This window comes from Xiphias gladius, chromosome 6 (genome assembly GCF_016859285.1).
Source record: "Xiphias gladius isolate SHS-SW01 ecotype Sanya breed wild chromosome 6, ASM1685928v1, whole genome shotgun sequence".
NCBI classification, from domain to species: Eukaryota; Metazoa; Chordata; class Actinopteri; order Istiophoriformes; family Xiphiidae; genus Xiphias; species Xiphias gladius.
Window position 1 is genome coordinate 26,501,944 of NC_053405.1, and position 20,418 is coordinate 26,522,361.

The 20,418-nt window shown below is 38.8% G+C and overlaps 1 protein-coding gene across 1 annotated transcript in view; it reads right to left on the reverse strand.

Annotated features, from left to right (window-relative positions):
• The window catches only part of tgfbr3 (transforming growth factor, beta receptor III), a 71,806-nt gene that overhangs the window by 41,424 nt on the left and 9,964 nt on the right, over positions 1 to 20,418 (reverse strand). The window contains exon 3 of the mRNA XM_040127969.1: positions 9,226 to 9,410. Coding sequence (XP_039983903.1) covers positions 9,226 to 9,410 — 185 coding nt within the window. The remainder of the gene's footprint in view (positions 1 to 9,225; positions 9,411 to 20,418) is intronic.

The window sequence follows — 20,418 nt, forward strand, 5'->3', positions numbered from 1 at the left end:
GAAAGGCGCACTGCCTGGGACCAATCAAACTGTGTTATCTGATGTGAGTGTATGTGCTTATGTCTTGTCTGTCTGGATCTTGGTTCTTTCTGGATCACTGAGAGTGTACAGAGGGAAGGGGAGTCGGGGCATAGGAGGCCGAGCAAAACCTGTTGAACACTCTTATCAGTGCCACCCACATATTTGAGCATGATGGGGATGCTACCTGAACAGTGATGGTAATCGGTCTGCACTCAGCTCAATGCCATACTGCAGGACAACAGCCTGCAAAAACGTCAAAGTGAGACGGGACCTCTGGATAGACATCTTTGAGTGATATGGCAGAATGGAAGGACATGCTGGAGAAAATAACATGGCATTGAGGCAGAAATCAGGAAGACAGACCGAGATTACACTGGTTAGATTTAAGACAAGCTGAAATTAAAATCAGTTTTTGTGAAGAAATCAGTATATAGCTCCTTGGTGTTTATTTTGACTTGTAATAACAAAAGAAGAATAAAAGAAGAAATTTAAATTCTATCTATTTCTCTGCAGTGACAGCATCCCCTCCATCAGTGTTTTCATAGGGTTTACACCTTTGGCTCCGACTGAGGGGGTCGTTGTTGCTAGCGGTTGCTAACTCGCAAGTCCCATCCGTGATCTCAGTGCTCCATGTGTTACTTGTGATTCAGGACATTACTCTGTCTTGTTATACACTATGCCAGCTTCCTGCAAAAGTGGGAAAAAAAATGACTGTGTCAATGTACATAAGCTATACAGGGCTATGAAGTGCTGCAGTTTCCTACCAATGTGGGCTCTCAGATTTCAGTCAGCGGCTGCCAAAGGAAACCTCCACCCAGAGGACTGAAGCACAGATGCTGTTTCCACAATTATGTCTAAAAGTAGTCTTACCCCCTTTTGAAAATTTGAAAAGTAATGACACTTCCTACAGTATCTTTATAGTTTATATTTCCTTTCAAAAGTGAGGAGAATTCAAATTTAAGTTCAGCTTTAAGTGGCCTTACATCCCTCTACCTTTATTATAAAATGCATTCACATCCGGAGAACTAGGAGAAAATTTAGTCCTAGTGAGCAGTTTGTCTGTGCAGTTTGTCTTGAGCGTGAGCTCAACTCATACCTGACACTATGCTCTTGCCAGCTGTTTGTGCCTGGTGAGCTCCTCCAGTTTGTCACTCACACAGCCAAAGATATCTGCGAATTCCAGCTGATAAAACTATCCTCTGCTCTGCCTCACCCTGATTCAGAGCCAGTGGCTGTGTTTGATGTTTGCCTTTGGTAAAATGATTAGAGAAAGATGGCCGATTCGAGATATCACCAGCCCTTTCTGTTTATTTTCCTCCCTATCGTCCGACGGTATGCCCAGACAGGCCTCCTTTTTTGAGTTGCTTATTTTTGCTCTACAATTTGCAGCAATTTGGGAACAAGGTGTCTGCCATAAAGCCGAGCTCTGCTTCAACGCAAATGTGGTGGTGGGTTCTTAGAAGGGTGCAAAAGGCCACATTGGAATGTGAGAGGTGGAACATATGGAAAAATGTTCAAACTTGATACCTGCACTGTCGAACCAGAGCAAGGGGAACAGAAAAGAACACACCGGGATGAGGTCGTTGTTTTGGTACAGCATAAGTGGCAAAACACCAATACCTTCAGGTCAGTAGTCAACCTATGAAAAGATATTTTGCCTCAAAATCCCAGGGGGGTCTAAAGTTTAGATGAAACATGAGCACCAGGTCTAGTCTGCAGCACAGCGCACTCTGACTGTAACTCTCATTTGTTCTCTTACTCTAAAAGATTAGATATTTATACAGCGTAATTTAATTTTTAAAACTGTCAAAATTATTCTGCCATTATTTGAGGAAATTACTACCTTCTGAAACACCCAGCTTCACCCTGGCACTAAAGGCTTTACTATGACTTGACAGCTCAGCCAACAGTCACTTAACTAGACCTATCCAAGGTTACTGCCTTTCCAATCTAGCCTGGCTCTTTTTAGAGACCCACATGGGTATAAAGAGAGAAAAAAAGAGACCTCTGTTACTTTGATCAGGACTACTGAATCTGAAGAAATCATCACTCCTTATTTCAGACAGATGTGAATAACACTTTAAAAGTAAAAATTTATTGTCCAGGCAAGCCAGTCCATACTGGTGATTTATGGAAAATGAGAGTTAGGAGTTATATAAGAAGTGTTGAGTAAAAAGCCAGAGTATGATAAAAACACACAAAAAAAAAAAAAAAAACACAGCTGTTAGTTTGAAATCAAAAACTACCCATGTAAAGCCAGCTAATAAATTTCATCTGTGTTGTCTGGCTATGCTCAGTGGCCATTGTCTGAGGCAGTTGTAATTTCAGGATAATCATAAAATGACTGACACATGCAATCATTTGCTGCAATATCAATAACTTCTTCTTCACCAAAATGGAGCAATGCAGCACTGGCTTTTGTAAGCCATTGCATCTCATTTAATATAATAATATAGAATAAAAACATCTCTTCTCTGGAAACATCAAATTTCTCCTGAACCACCTACTGAAATCAGTTTTTAACAATTCTTAGGTTCTATAGCCCCGTTAGAGGCACTTTAAGCTAAACCCTAACATCAGCATAATAACATGCTCACACTGACATGCTAACATGTTGATATTAAGCAAGTATAATGTTTGCCATGTTCATAATCTTAGTTTAGCACGTGAGCATGCTAACATTTTTTAACTGGCACAATATACACAGCGGAGGGAGATGGTTATGTCATTAGTCTTGGAGGCATTTGGTAATAAAACCAAAGTATTGGACAAACAAGAATTTTACCCTAATGGTGGCGCTACACATAACGTAAAGGGATCACCAAAGTTGGGGGAATATGAATGTCTGTGCCAAATTTCACTGCATCCATCCAATAGTTGTTCAGACATTTTTGGACCAAAGTGGTGAACCCAACGACCTTACTTGTAGAGTCTTCTTCAAAACTCAGCTCTAAAACCAAATGGAGAGCAATAGGGAGTAAATTTTAGTTAGATGATGGCGTATGCAAGTTGAGCAGTTTAATGTTAGACACTGGTAAAATTTAAATGAAATATGATGAAATATACTGTATGTGGTGTTGAAAACACGGGCATTTAATTCCTCAAAATTAAGTGTTCACAGAGCAGAGGAACAGCGAGTATAATGTGAAAGCAGCACTAAAGTGAGACTGAGCAAATCATGACAGTTACAAATGATATGAATTTCTGATTTTATCATTTTTCAGTACTACGACACGAAAAACGTAATCAGTTACTCACTGATGGAAATTATGGACATTAAGGAAGTGAGTAAATACTTTACTTGATTTTAATCATTTGATTTCTGGGAAGGAACGCTTGCAAAACAAGGCTGAACCATTTGCACATTCATTCTTTCTTGCTGATACAAGAGCCTAACAGCTGTTGTTAATTTAAATCAGTGGCACCTGCATTAAACACAAATGATTCTAAAAATCATACTTTTATTATGGATGCATCAAGAAAAAAAAAAAAAAATTGACTTATTCATTTATTTGCTCTTTTTTAGCTTCAATCTTACAGCATTAAAAAAAATTTTTAATTAAGCACAGACATATCTGATCAGCTGAAGATGCTGTACCCTCATCTGAGCAGATCACTGGAATACTAAAATATCATTGTGGGTAGTTCTAGCTTCTTGAATGAATGATTATCATACTTTTTCCTTCTGGTCTGTTATTCTATGGTGACTGCAAGCCCTGTAAATGTGAGTACATCCCAGACAAAGTACTATGCACAGTCACTACTGAGGTGTTCTGTTGCACTTAATAACTCAGCTTTGGTGTGGAGATTGGCCCGGAGCCAAAGTGTATATCCTGAGTCAGGCCCAGCTGTGCATTTGTTTCTGTGGATAACAGTTCATACCCTTTGGTTAATACCCATACAGAATGGGCTCACTGGTGCAGGCCGGAAACAATTCATTGCTCTCACGTCTTTACCGAAAATATGGACAAATTGCAAGCTGCGGCTTTCACATATGGATGTGAAGGAAGATGTGAAGCAGGCCTCACACATTGCAGCTGCAGGATCTGTGTGTGCCTGTGTCTGTATAAATGTGGCTGAAATTGACCGTGTGATCCCCCTTATCCGTATTAGTCCATGCACACCATGTGCAACAGCAGATTTATTCCGCTACCAGGTCAAGGATTTTCTTTGCAGGCACTTAGTAAGAAGTCACTCGGGCACATCGAGTTCTCCAGCAGCCTCACAACGCAGTCAACCAAAGCTCAGCCACAGGCACCTCTTTTACTACAGGCCATCTTTCAAAACATCCAACTACAGTCTGTTCTGTGGCCCAGACACCATTTCCTCCCCATCAGCAGAGGTGAAGAGGAGAAGTCAGAGAAAATCTATATAATCACAGACTGGCCGGGCACCTCTCTGCTGACTTAGAAAATAAGCAAAGGATACATGTGCCAAAAGGAAACAGGGGAAAACCCATTACTGACAGTGAAATCAATTTGCATGCTTCATTTCAAAGGACTACAATGGACTAAAAAAATAAAATTAAGAAGGTGCCCTCAATGCCAACTGAAAATGAAAAATTCAAATTTTAATATATTACTATTATTATTATTATTTACAGTCCTCAGTCCCATTTCCCTCAAGCATCTTAATTTAAGATGATCTGTAACCCACAGACCTATAGACTTTCAATGGCACTGAGATCATCTTTTCATTGATAGGATATCTCAAAAACTGCACTGGCAACAAAGAAACCTGTGTATTTAGAGCTACATTTTTAAAAAAATATATATTTGTCACATGCTGAGCATACAGATGGACAGAGGAGAAATGGATAATGCTGTAAGAATGAACGGGGGAAGTTTATGTAGGTGTTTTGATACTTAATTTCACCATGAAGCTGGGTTGCTATCGGATCCCAGCATAACTTCTGTGAATCAGACTGACTACCTGACTAAACAACTAGCTATTTTACTGTGCAAAGGAGCACATAACAAACCTTTCAGAGCCACCTTGTGGAATATTCCTTTAAGAGAAGAGGTTGTTAAGTATCATGGTTGGGAAAGGACAGTTTGTTTTAACGAAGTAAGTTCAAGACACCTTACAAACTTCCTTGCTTCCGACTTTACTTGCTTTCAATGCGCTTCATAAATAAAGAACAGGTTTCATGCTGTAGATTCCCATTCATTAAAGATAAAGCATTAAGAGCAATGTGGTCCTTTTTCACAGCCTTTTAGGTGAGAATATCCTTGACCAAATCTAGCGAGGATTTAAATGTTTTAAGAACCTCTTCATTTAAAGCTAAAATTCCTTTTTCTACTGGAAAAATCACCTTCTCCTGTCACGAAAGATAAGGGGCAGATTGTGTCAATGAGGTCACAGTCTGACGCATCGTGTGCCCTCCAACAGAGCCTTGGTGAAGCCTAAGCACTTAGGAAGAAGCTGCGTGGGTCCGAACAGGCCAATCTGTGCCCACGTCTCAGGTGGAAAAGTCATCAGCGACTGAAGCATGAGTGTGGAGTGTCCTTTAGGGGAACTTATCTAATCACAAGCAGAGTCCTTCACTCACAGAACAAGCTTCTGCAGGGCCTCCTAATCTCAACCAGAGCTGGAGTGACCTTCTGCAGCCAAGGCTGTAGGAAAGGGAACAGACAGATGGATTTCTGCCTTCCCCTCGTAAGTCCTCAGTTGACCATGGAGGTGATGGTTTACCAAAAAGTAGATAAATTTATGTGAATAGATGGATTTACAGACTCTCAAACTAAAGGTCTTACTGGGCTATCTATAAAAGTAATGCTGTGAGTGGTCATTTAAAGATATACAGAGCAAATTAATCTAAACATGATTTAACTAAAAATTCCAGAGAAAGCTACTCATTTTCTTTGTTTTTTGTGTAAACAAAAAAAATTTGTGTTTGTAGATTGAAAAAGCATGAAGTCTTACGCTCCTAAAACTGTGCCTAAGTCAACAGAAAGTCAAATTTTTTTTCCCCCATTGTTGCACTTACTGGTCTGTAAACAGAGTAAATTCTGTAGAGGACTGGAAAATATTAACTTTTGACAACCATCATTTGGTTCATCATCACTAGCAGAAGGGTGTCTTGAGAGCATGTAAAATCAAGACTTAGCCAGCCGGTCTCATGGGTTGGGACAGATTTAATACCAGCTGAAATATGGTTATGATTGTTTGATTTTCTGCAGTGTCCTTGTTTAAAAGTGTCCAAGTTTAAAAAACAGGAAAGATCTTTGTTGTTTATGTCAAAAATCCTTGCTGCATTTGACTTTGACAAGCACTCAACGATCTGTCCCATAAAAGGCCCCTCAGACAGTTGGTCTGAAAAATACCTGAAGGTTTGGAATGCATGAGAACAACAATCTTATCTGACAACAGGTGTAGACAAAACCCAATTTAGTTTGTTTTGTTTCTGAATATCTATCTGCGTTTAATCATAATCCATGCTGACGCAAGTCATCTGTAGCCATATGAAACACAGCAAAACCCTCTCACTTGGGACACTCCAGTAGTCTGCTAGAGTATATTGCGCTCAGAGAAGCATACTGTTTTGATTTAACTGGTAATAGTTGTACCACCTCAAATATTTGCATTAAAAGCCTTGCTTGGATGTGTCAGAATCCTCTACATTTAGGGGTAAATTATACAAATGACGTCAGATTATTGCGTGGAATAATAGATTTACATCAGGAGGACACCAGCTTTTGAAGCTACTTAGCATTAAGCCAACTGTAAACCCACTAGCCAATCAAGAACAAGCTGTGTTGGCATTCCTACTATTAGGGCTGAACAACACAACAACATTTTTTTATTTCTGGGGCTCAAACTGAAGAGAAAGAGTTCCTGTTTTTGTTACAAATCATCTTTGGTAAAACTAGTATATTTTTAAGGAGCAGATGTAGAATTGGTTTCACGGACAATTCTTAGTCTTGGCAATTTCTTTTGTCTTATTTCTTTTAGAGTCTGATGCATTAGTGTATTTCACAAGATGCGTTTTTACTTTTTCCTTGTATTTAAAAAAAAATTAAAAATTTAAAAAATTAAAAATTAATAAAAAAAAAAAAAAAAAAAAAAAAATCAGTCCATCCACAAGGATTCTGATTGGCTATTCACAGTGCATGCAGGGTATGCATGCAAAACCAGAGGTTGCACTATAATTAAAGAAAAATTGATTGGGGTCATTTATCAACTGGATTGCACTGTCTTTAAGAGTACTCATAAAAGTAAACTTTGCTAGTTACTATCAAGCAAGGAAAAGTATGTCTCTTGTAAATGCATCCATTGCAATTTCAATACTGACACAACCTACTGCTCAGCAAAACATAATATCAAATATTGTAAGCAAAAAAAAAAAAAAATTCTGACAACTCTCAAATGTATAAGTCATATAACTGCCTTAACTCCTCTACATTACACTGCATGGAGTAAACATGATAGATTACAACAAAGACGAAACCATCTCATTGTTATGTTCACAAAAATAATAATTTAAGTTCATGTAGTAAAACAGAACAAGCACAGCCACTAACACCAGGGAGTAATTCCTCTATTTACCTGCTGATGCAGCACACTTACACACACTGTGTTTCTGTATATGTTGCTTTGGCAATGTTCAAACCTACATCGGCAGCAAAATTGCAATGGCAAGTCTATACATGCTGCCTTTCACACTGCTGTGACTGAGGGGGATGGGAACTTGGGACAGTTTCAAATACAGACACAGCATTTTCAAAGGCCATGGGCCAATAATTCACTTTCAAACTATGGCGCACTTCGAGGAGTCATGCCATGAGAAATGCTGTATAACACCTGAAGACAGGGAGTGGTTTCAAAACCACAACGAGCTTTTGGAACACTATCAGGAAATGTGCTGACAGTTTGAATGAGTGCCCTAAACACATCTGCTCAAAACAAGTAAGAGATTGGAAAATACAAGCCATTTAAATTGCTTATCTTTCTTTTTTCTCAGAGTCTAGAAAGTTCTGTAATTAGGTGGGGTAAGCTCAAGTGATCATCGGGTTTGCTAAAGGAACTAATTCTACTGTGCCTTGGGGAGTCTCTGACAACACTGACATCTAACAATGCTATCCATCAGATATTTATTACGTGTTAAGGCCAGGTCACACCAGCATTTTACAATGAAAGCATTTTGCAGGAAAATCAATTCATTTCAGTGAAATTGCCACAATCATTGGATTCACCCACGGGGCAGAGTAAGTCAGTGCGAATTTTTCATGTCCAGTTCATCTTTGGTGAACTTTCACACACAAATTTGTGCCTTTTGTCCAATAGCACGCTGTACTGACGGTGAGGCTGAGGGAAGGCAGAGCCCTAGAGTCCAAAACCGAGGCAGCCATTGTAGATTCATAGCTGTGTAGCACTAGCCACTTATAATTAACCTCCTTTGTCTGAGTATAAACTGCTCTACACAAGAGGAATAGTTTGCAGACAGTTATGAGACAGGAGTCAGTGGTACGAATATATCTTTTGATTAAATACAGTGAACTTGCTGCCCAATTAATGAGTTTGCTGACTAACAATCAACAAGCTCGCTAGATCACAGAGCTTTTTCTCCTTTTAATAACTCTTTGTTGACTGAAATGATATACAGTCTGGAATAGAAAAGTACCATAGGGGAGTAGAAAATAGAAAGAAACTCGGAGAGCTATTGTGACTGACTAAGCGCTAACCTTAGCATGTTCCCGGCTTGCTTGTATGTTAGCAAGTAGCTCATGTGGATGCATTGATGAACTTTACTGCGTCACGTTTATGTGACCACGCCTCTACTGCCTTGCTGTAGCAAAGATGCTTCCTCTAAGCAAAACGGAAAAGGCCTGACAGCCATTCTCAGGTTCACTGAATAAAATAGAGTAAACAATGGCAGTGAAAATATCGAGTGCAGCAGATCTTGCACTCTATAGGCTGAACAATGAAGTCACCAGAAGATGAGATAGCAAGGAAGGCAGAGCATCTCTCCCTGGACCATTTTGATAATGTTGAAAAAAAATAGTACACAACACTGTCTGTACAATGTTATTAATATTTCAATACAATATAATAAGAGTAAATATGGGTTTAGAGCATTGTTGAATGCTTCTCTCCTGTTTTATTTTGGATCAAAGTCGAATGTTAACTGGTTTTGGTCAAGAGTTAATTATGGTCGTAGAAAATATAACTTAAGTTTAGATTCTTTTACTAGAAATGACTCACTTCCTCCGGGTTTTCTGGTCCCTCTGGAGCATGTCCTCTCAGGTTGATGATGTGAACTTCCTGAGGGAGGCTGGCGGTGCCCCTGCTTGCACAGCCTGACTGGGCGGTGAAGCTCTTCAGCATGGCCTGCACTGGGTGTCCCATCCCCACTGGCAGCAGCTCACACGGGCGGCGAAACAAGGGCCCTGAAGTGATGAAAAAGAGAATAATGTACAGTAAATACTGAAAGGCAAAAGTATGTGCAGGATTCAAATGTCCCGTCTAATATGATGCTGATTTGTTTATGAAAAGCTTGTATGAGCACTCTCTTCTAGTGTACACAGTGATGTCTCCATGGCCATAATGATATATTCCAGAAAAGAAGTCACTGTTAAAGCAGAAAAGGAAATGCAGTTGTCTTCTTTTCAACACATAGAATTTAAAAGTATTTATATTTAACATTTTTTATCTTTGACCATTTATACTGTCATTCTTGCATGGTGCATGGCGTTAATGATGGTGGGCTCACTTGAATATTTTCAAAACTGATATTGACTTCGATGATGTGTATGCTTTAAGTACAGTAAATCCTAACTCTGAAAAGCAACTAGTATCAACAAATTGCACATACACAGAATAACTGAGTCAATGCACTTTTTCTAAATTCCCTATAGTGTAGGTTTTTCCTTTGAACAATACATGGGCACTCAGTCTGACTCTCTATAGGCTGAGTAAGGTATGAGACATACAGTATAATGAACACAGTGTTCCGATTATAATTTCTTTAAGGCAACTTCAACCGTTTTATTTTCCTTGATGGTCAAATTTGACCTTCTGTAATCAGGAGGAGAAGCAGACTTTACAATTTAACTGCAAGTCTTGTAAAGCCCGTAAGGTGCTTTGGACGTGTGACAAGCTCCGGGACAATTTGAGGTGAAAAATCTCAAACAGTAACGATCCAATTAACACTCTCTAACTCGTAAGCTCTAACTCTCATAACGTAAGGGGCAACTCACCGAACAATAAAAACAGCTGTAGCAGACATATTTGATTGGTATCACCAATCTAAGTGTGTTTCCAGGTGTTGGGGAGTACTACTCCATGGGAAAAAGTTGTATAAAGTGTTTTCTGGCTTCAGAGGGAGCTGCGTGAAGTCTGATAAATTGCCTCAAGTGATGTCACTTGAGTCAGCATCAGTTGGGACTGAAGAAACTACAAGTTTGAAAAAGAAAAAAAAATGTTGGCAGTGGAGTTGCACTGTGGGTAATGTAGGTCCCAGATTTTTACAAGGAAAAAGAATGGTTGGAATAAAGAAGACACTATCTCTGGTTCAGCTGCATCAAATTTGATGCTTTTTTTTTTAAACATTCTGACAGGGTTATAGAAGGGCAATCCTAAATCAGTGCATTGCCCTTTTAAGAGAAGAAAAGATAACGAACAATGTCTGTTAAAAATGGCTGATAACTACAACTTGTTTTAGTTAACTGATAATGATAATTGGAAATAAACTGGTCGAACTAAAAAGTTTTATAATCCGCTTTTATTGGCTCCTTCACATTTTTTGCAATTGTATGAGTAATTCCATAAGTTACTGTATCTGTATCAGTCATAACAAACTGAATTATCAGTTATCTTTATCAGCCATGAAATTCCATAATGGTGCATTACTTGTAATTGCACCAATCCTTTACTCTCTAGTACATGCTTTCACTTTAGTAACAGACATCACAGCAGCCATGACTACAAAAACAAAACAAAAAAAAACAAAAAAAAAAAAACCAAACAGTGACTAAGCTTGGTCAATCAAGCAGAGCAGCACTCAGCACGATGTAAGGACACTGAAGCCCAGTCTGTTGGGTCTCTATCTGTGTTGTGTCTACTGTACAGTCGGCTGTAATGAACAGGTCAGTGATTTGTAAATATCTGGACTACTTGACTTAAACACAGTTTCACTAATATTTACAGGATTGCACTGAACATCCACATGAGCCCATGCATGATATAGAACTTCCTTTCCTTCAGCCGCAAGCTTTCAGGTGGTTATCAAGCTTCACCACAGCCTGAGATCTTCCTATTTGTAAACGTCTTTTACATTTTTCGCCTGTACGACATGGCTTTGAGGTTTGAGTGAGGTACCAAACAGCTCTTTTCCATTAGAAAGTCATGTATACTATGAGAATGTCTGTGGCCAGTTTTTTTTCTCTGGGTCAGACCTTATATTTTACCCCACAACCTTGTGCCAGCCAAGGCCTGCTCACATTTCAAACACATCACGCTGCAGACGCAAAGGTTGCCAATAGCAATCAGATGGAACATTTGGAAATAATTAAAGTCTAACTGAAAGACAGCTAGATAACAATGTTGAAATCTCCCCAGCTGACTCCAAAAACACGGTGCCTCAGCAGTGGGGTACAGCTAGGGGGAAAACCTTTTTTTTTTTCTTTTTTGGTCAGAACACATAGCAATTGTTTTCACTTTCCATACTGTCCAATATGCCTGTTTTAGATCATGATAAAGTCAGCGATCATGGCATAGTTCCCCTCACGTTGTGAGAAAAACACAGATGCTTTATGATACCATATTTGTCTCTTGGGTGAAATCCTGAGCCCTTTAGAAATGTCTCAACCTGGAATTTGTGCTGCCTGTTGTTGCTTATGAATTCACTCCAAGCCTATAGAGATTAATTTTGAACCTCTTATTGGGAGCAAACATATATTAAAACATGGCAAGGTCTTGCTGTAGTGATAAAAGCACAGGGCTTAATGGTAAAAACCTGTGGTGCATGAGTATTTCAGCCCCCGCCTAACCCCCCTTCCCTTTTCCTCCCAAAGGACCGAAGCCTATTCCCCCACTAACCATGTCATCACGCCTCACTCCCACAAACAGGTCTGAGGGCACTCCAACTCACTTTTTCCCCTCACATATGGAGAATAACAAACAACTGCCAGACAAACAAAGAAAAACTTAGTTCTTTCTGGGAGACTGCCAAAAGATTACAATACTTGTTAGGCAATGATCTGAAAAGGGAGGTATACAGGAGAAAAAAGGCACTACATGGATAGAAAAGTAGGCCATTCAAAGTTCCATGGTCTTATTTTTTCCAAGCCTACGAAAGGCAACATTTGTCTGTTTAATACTTTGTTCCACAGCAAGAACTATCACCAAATACTATCCAGATTTTTATGGAATTTGGAAAAACTATTCATGTTCCCCTAACCATTTTTGTGACCTTGTGACCTTTAGTCTAGCCCCACCATCCGACCAAGAGATCCCCATGATACGGTCCATGGCAAGATATCTACACAACTAATCTAATCAACGAATGCATACATACATTTCATACACACAGCCCCCAGAGGATCCCCTTACCCTTTCTCCAGTGCCACCATCAGGCTGCAATTTCCGCTTACGCCCAGATATAATCTAATAGGTAGATTGTTGGAATCCACTGATCATATTCATGCTCCTTAGAGGGTGAACTCTTCCATTTTTAGCAGCTCACTCAAAAATGAATGTAATTTAAGCACAAAATGGGTCCTAATTTTTTAGGCAGATGGCAAATCTGCACTAACTGATTTTTTGGACACTTGGGAGAAGCAGAAATAAGCTGTAAACACAGGCCTGTTATATTATCAGTTCATTGAGCAAACTTGAGAGTAAACAGTCAATTATTTACATATCCAGCACACACAGAGCAGCCTCAGCATTACTTTTGAGTCATGTTATTGGCCACCTGATGAATGTCAGTCTAATATTGACTCTCCTTTTAGCTCCAGTTTAGTCTCCACCAAATCTTGCTGGAAATATCTGGCACTTTAGCTATGAAATGCTCCATTATGTTCTTCAGCTAGTTGCTAGCTTTGTCTGGGTGGTGTTTGGTACTGCACTGCAGCCTTGTGGTTGGACGACTCATACTCCAGCTCTTAGTCTTTTATTTTTGTCAAATAATCATTTAGAATAAAGTTCTATTGATTAATACGTTCAAATAAACCATTTATTTTTACTTCATTAGATCCAGTTGATAAAAGCTTCACACAAATCTTTTATTATAAATGACTAAATAATGAGCTATAAGGACATAGTTTTACCACGACAATCTATTGTGTGTCTAAAATATCCAAAATGATACATAAAAACAGACAAAGGCTTTCACCATTCATTCAGTTCTTCTATCAAGTTGAAACCAGCTGAGTTCTAATCCCATCACATATGCCATTGCCATTAGCGTACAACTTCCAAGGACAGAAAAAAAATGTTATAGAGGAAATAAAGCTTGCATCTGTTGGCCCTGCCACAGCTTTGTGTCTTCTGTCACCTTGTCTGTCTGCCTGCCTGCCTGCCTGCCTGCCTGCCTGCCTGCCTCTCTCCCCCGCTTCTGTCTCCCCTCCTCTCTAGCCACCTTTTCTGTTTCCTTGGTCATCGATGGAGAACAGAGTGTGTCCTGTCCAGCTGCTACCAGTGCCTGTTAGCTGGCCAGGCCAAACGCCCACAGCAGAGGAATGAGTGAAACTGTTGTTCACTCTGCCAGAGTGAGTATCAGACATTCTGTGGACTATACCACAAATACCCCCTTAACCTCACATATACAGCAAAATCTGATGGTAAAATTTTTTAAAATATGTAAAAAAAAAAAAAAAAATTTAATTTGTTAAACGTCTTTAAAGAGAAGCAGCTGCATTAAAAGGATGGCAGCAGAGAGTTTAACAATAACTATATCCTACAACAAAATATGCACAAACAAAAAACAAAAAAAAACAAAACAGTTGTATCCTTCTAGACCCTTATTAGACCCTTAGTAGCATGTAGATTACCACAGTATTTTGAACCCACAGTACCAAATTACTGGTAAACTTACTGTACAACTGTACTGTGGAAAGCTACAGACTAATATCTCCAAACCACAGTAAATTACATGAAAATTATCTATTAGCAAATGCTTTGGGGCTTAGCATCATTTTTAAAATACTGGATTAAAGTGGTTAGATGCTTCATTTCCCCAGCATCTGGCAAAATCTGACCCATGATATCTGAGATACTGTATGCTGTACAAAGATGAATGCTCTTATACCTTCATGATACTATATATCAATCCCAATCCAGCCAACCATGGTGAACTGACCCTGCACCTGAACTTCAATAAAAAGCAGAGGAGCTCTATCTATCCATTTCCTAACTTTAAATCCTGACAGTTCCTTTTGTTAACATTCATGGAAGCCTAGTCTTCATAGGCCTGTCTTTGCCAGGTTAAATCAGCAACAGACGAGGCATTAGGTCCAAAAGCTAACATGGACAAGACAGCCAGCTCCTAATCAGGCTGAAATGACTCAACATCAACATCTCATCATCGCTCCAGTCCTCCCCTCCTGCCCAGCTGTGAAGTCAAGTCACAATCACAATTCATATAACTGAAATGATTTGAATGGTGAAGTATGATTTTAACTACTATATATAAAAAGTTTAAAATCGGATTTCAAAAGTAATATCACAGGGTCTATAAATATATAAAATGACATGAACAATTTAAAATTTTTGACAATTTAGAGTCTCAGAAAATGGCTCATGGAGGTTGAACACACTCCTTTCACACCTTCAAACGTGCTCTTTTGGCTTTGCATACTAGGATTTGTTACACTGTTTAAACAGAGAAAAAAAATAACAGAGCAATCTTAACTAGAACGGGTACCACCCACTGACCCTGCAATGGCCTGTTGTGCTCTGTGGTTCACACGCACACGAAACATTGTGCGTTAAGAGATGTTCCTGTGTTGTAACAGAGCTCACAGGGGGCATTTTGAAGAGCTGGCACACATGTAACAAACAAACAAAGGATCAGAAATAGTTCTGAATTTATTTAGCCAGTAGGACCCATCAACAAATACTTGTTATCAGCCACTATCCAGAATCCTGCACTTCTCTACATGGCCACCATCAAACTAAAGGGTGCCTTAAACACCAAATTTGCTCTTGTAAAGACAAAGAGAGGACTTACTTCAGTGGAGTCACAAGACAGGTGGCATTTCACTGACTGTTAAAAGTTAGGCATCAGAGCTGACAACTATGACAAACGTTGCAGATGTGAAAAACCATATGTAACGTAGTAAAAACATGTTGTGGTTTTAGTTGTGAAAGTGAGAAGAAGAAACTCACTAGATGGAAAAAACAACAGACTTATTCAGATCATAAATTTTCATTCCTACTTCTGACCTCTGACTATAGGTGGGCACAAGAAGTTAAAATGACTTAAACTGGATTTTTGCCCAAGCCAATTTTGCTTGACACTGTTCAGCTTACTGGTTACCATGATAGAGGTATATATAGCTGAAAAATATTGATATTAAAACAAGTAACATCTTTTTGCAAACAAAATAGTCAATACATGTATGAATCCTGTCACTGCAACAGACACACTGTAACAAAAGACCCTGTAATAATACCGAATTTAATCAGGCTTGTTGTGCCAAACAGATGGATGTCAAGTGCTAGAATTAAGCGCCACATAGCAGCTTGGTGCAGGTATCTTACCAGGAATACTGTAAACTAGAAAAGGCTAAATTTTCTGATAAAAATTATGTTTGTCTGCTACTGAAAATGTCCAGTCAAAACATTTGAAATATTAAAAAAGTTGAATGGGAATGGCAGTAAAAATACACTTACAGAATTGAAGTGTTAAAAGAGTGAGTTTTCAGTTTCAGTTTAGCTGGAGGCACTGAATAAAGTATCAGTTTGAATTCTCAGTTGAAGTTCAAGCACTAACTCCAAGTTAAAGTTCTCTTAGGTTTACTTTATTGTCTACACAGTGGCTCTTTATTTCAGTATCAGCATCCCTTACATTTTTTTAACGGTGGTCCATACCTGCACAGTTCATGACCAGGGTTCCCCATAATGTGAGTAAAGGATATGGCCATGAAAGATTAACCCCAGTGACTGACGTGCACCTAAACCTATTTCTTTTCTCCTAACCAGCCCCAGTTAAATGTTTAAATCTTCAGTTCTGCCTTTTTTTTGGGGACACAAACACTGTATATTGCAATACAAGCCCACATGCAAGACAAATATATTTTCTGTAACAAGATATTAATTATTTTCTTTTATTATTGTACACTGCCTAAAATGCATTTAGGCTTGACTGTGATAGTGTCAGAAGTAAGTCAAAAAGTAAACCTAGTAAATCCAAAAATGAAAGAGTGAGAAAGTGTATAAATTGTTTTCACAGTCTTTGGCAGGCTACTTATGGACTGTAACCTCCTTTGTGATTTAAGCACTAATATCTCTTTCAGATATGCTGTTAAGGCCAACAGATTGTCATTCCAGACTATTATAACGTGTAATAAAATGAAGTGATCAAAAGTCCTGCCTTCATTTTCTTTCTTTTCAGACTACAAAATGCAGCCACATCGTATATTAAGGGAACAAAACCAATCTCTATGTAAAATGACATTGTGCAGACTACTGGTTGTCTTGCAGTTCTTGAAAACAATCTGTCTGAAGCAGTTATTTTCAAGTATTAAAACCAGCCAAATACTTACAAATAATTGATAAAACATCAGGGACATTGGAGAAGAATTACAACAATTTTGGGACTTCAGAAGTACTTTAAAAAAAAACTATATGGTCTACATTCATAACAGAAACAATGCTGTAATCAGTCTGTAATGCTCTGAAGTAGCCTTTGTTTGTACTTTCACTGAATATAACCATATGTGCAATGACATTTTGAAATTAATACTTTACTATCATGCAGGTTGATGTAATATTATCACACGTTTTATATTAGGTATCTGTGATTACTCCACCAACATAACAGATGGAACTGATATTATTTCTCTTGGAACACACTGTAGTTAAAACAAGACTAGGTCAAAACCTAGTATATGGCTGGACCACCCTTTATCTGTGCTTCTCTCCTACTGTCTGTGTTCACATGTACAGTAATTTAATACAGACGAATTCCCAATAAAGCTGTTTTCATTTACATGTTTTTCTGTTTCTGTTGTCAGACAATGGAACAAGTATGAAATATTGACTGAAAAGCAGCCCATTAAGACTATTTGTTAACCAGCAGTCATTTCCAAGCTGCCGCTCTGCACTACTAAAATCCTGATTTTATAACTGCAAAGTCGTTTGACATAATCACGACACAAAGAAGTTAAAGAAAACTGCTGAAAAGTTGCTAAAGGGGCGTGAAAAGTTGGTAAATCTAGCCACAGAGGCAATAAGTCAGCAACACTGCCTGTAAACACCCCCTGATGACGTAATATAACCTTTTTACATCAATTCATTTTGAAAGAGTAACGGCCAATGGGAAACTTCCAACACTCGGCCGGCAGACAAATGGTAGAACTTCAGCACTCAGTCACATGGCATTCGGCTGACCAATGGTATAGCTTTATCACTCAGTCACTCACTGACCCACTCACTCACAGACATTCACGTTTGTAGGGCTGGCCCCGCTGTTGAGGTGCAGCCAAAAAAATTAACTGAAGAATGCACATACATGTTTGTTTGGCCTATGTCCTGATTTCAAGACATAAAACTGGAAAATGGACTGTATGTTTATCTTTAAATTTCAATTTGAAAGGGGGAAAAGGAGGAACCCTCGCTGCTGGGTGCATTTATCAATACAGTCCTCCAATATCTTGCTAGAGATAAATGCCTCTGTTTCCAGAGGATGCACTTTGTTTCTTTCCACTCCGTGGCAATGAGCCAAGATTTGGGTTCAGGAAGTGATGTCAGTCTGTGTGCCAGTTAGGGACAAATTTGATATTCCCACAAAGCCATTTCCGAAGATAAACAAACAAAACTTTCCCCCTGTGTGTGTATACACATCCTCACATGTCTAGTTCCCAGTTTCCTCCATCAAGCAGGGCTGACTGTGTTTCTTCAGATGCATAAGAAACTCAAAGCAGTGAAGATAAAATATGCCTCATAAAACCAACACCATAACTCCTTATATGAAAAAACAATGGAGAAGAGGAAGACAATAATGAAACTTAATGCATTTTCAATACACTTCTCTGATAATGCAAAGATATAATGGAGCCAATTTAAATAAAATAAACACAAAGTAGCACAGAAGGACCTCTTTGTCTCTGATATCTGCTCTCTATCTAAGATATCCCAGTTCCCATATGAACCACAGGATTAAATGAATCCTGTGCTGTCTTTCTTACTCTAGGGCATGATTCCCATGAACCATGAACCACGCAAACCAGTTTAGGGAACGTAATATTCTGCCCGCTTTTGTTTTCCTAAGGGGCTTTGGACTAAAGAATCACTAGCTCTGCAGTGTTGACTTTAGCGCAGCCCACTCACCCCTCAACCTTGAGCCACTACTACAGGAAGTGAGCAAAGCCTTTCATAAGGGTAGTGTAAGTTCACTTCATTGGCCTGCCTATGAAAAGGATTTAGTTCTGGACTATAAAATTGGATGCACAAGAGGAGGAAGATGGAAGGGGATGAAGGGAGGAGGGCCGGGGTGAGCCCTAACTCCATTAGGGAAGTCGTAAACTTCCCCTTCAAAGTGTGAAATCTGAAGTCAAATATCCCACAAGCCTTTCTGTAACTCAATATCACCCAAACACTCTTTATTGGTAGATTCATCTACCATAATCTTGTCAGCTGGGATACAATTGAAAAAACAGTTAAAAGACAACGGATTTCATTTTATTTATGCGGGAGATGTGGTACAAATACAAGTATGGATATGCACGCAAGGCCTAAGTATGTTAACAGGTGTTCAGAGAATAAATCACATTCCTGGTGATGTAAAAAACTTCAGCAACAGTGAAGGTTCAGAATACAAAGGCATAGGTTTGGGAGGGGACACATTCAAGGAAAAAAGGGAATGACACTTCCTGCATTTATATACATGTAAATCAATCTAGTAAATAATTATGAATACTTTCCAGTAAGATGACAGTATAACAAAAGCAAGACTAAGAATCTACAGCCATACTAGTAGCTTAAGGTAAAGTCAGGGTTTTCATTATATTGCCTTCCCTACAGATAAGCCACCAGCTTGGCTAAAAATCGGAAACGCTAATCCACTAAATGTATAATCACATTTCTGATACTTTATGATGAAAAAAAATGCCGCACTGCCCTTTACTGTCTTCTCTTTGATTTATGTAAAAGATGCAACATGTTTTAAATAAAGATCTTTTTAGAGATATTTTTACCTGAAATGAAAAAAGATTTTTTTTTAATCTCTTTTTACCAACGAACATGGTGAGGATATCTTTATCAAGGATAAAGGAGGATATCTTTGATATCTTTAACAAACATAGCTGTTTAATATTGCTGTTTAATATTTAATACTGTTTAATAAAGTAGTGCATGTATTCTGTGCAATGAACGGTGACAACACTTTTCAGTTACTGACAGTGAGCCTGACAGATGGAGCGGCCACCTGTTGGTAAAACCATCAGCATTAGTTGAACAAAAAAACATGACCAATTACAAGCAGCAAATGAACCCACAGGCAAGCAGAGAGTATGGCATTGGTTACATTCATCTCTACCTCTAAATGCAGACATACAGTAAATCAGAGGGCTTTGAAGAGATGGATGACAAGGCTCATTCCCAGAGGAACACAGGAGCCTCTGTGTAAAGTGAGACAGCTGGGAGAGAACGAGAATGTACGTATATGATTAAAGACTTCAATGGCTGTGCTACCAATGTATGTCTTTACTGATGGGTGCTGACATGTGCTGTCTGGACCTATATTATCAAAGAACAAAAACATTGTCATGAAACAAGAACTGGCTGTTTGTGTACCTAAGTACTAAAGTAGTTCAGTGTCAATTAACTAAACCAATTTAGTTACAGTGTAGACTTTACACTTAAGATGTAGTCAACAAGTTAAGAATGTAAAACATGAATTATTCTTTATGAGGGAGCAATCAGGTACAAGTTAATTATTGTCAAATCCTGACCGGGAACCGAACAAGTGAAGGCTTCATTGGTAATGATAGCAAGAGTATAAAATGCTGCAGTGGCGCTAATAGTGTAGTGGCATTATTATACATTGGTTGTATGGGAAGGTTTCCACCAGAGATGAATGACATTTATGAGATATCATGAAATAGAGTGCATCAGCCATCCGCTCATCCAGCACATTGCAGTACTTAGCTGTACTTCTAGTACCCAAGCAGAACTGCCTTTCCTGAGTAAACAGGGAAATGGAAACAAATGTCTTTCCTGCTACTTCAAGGG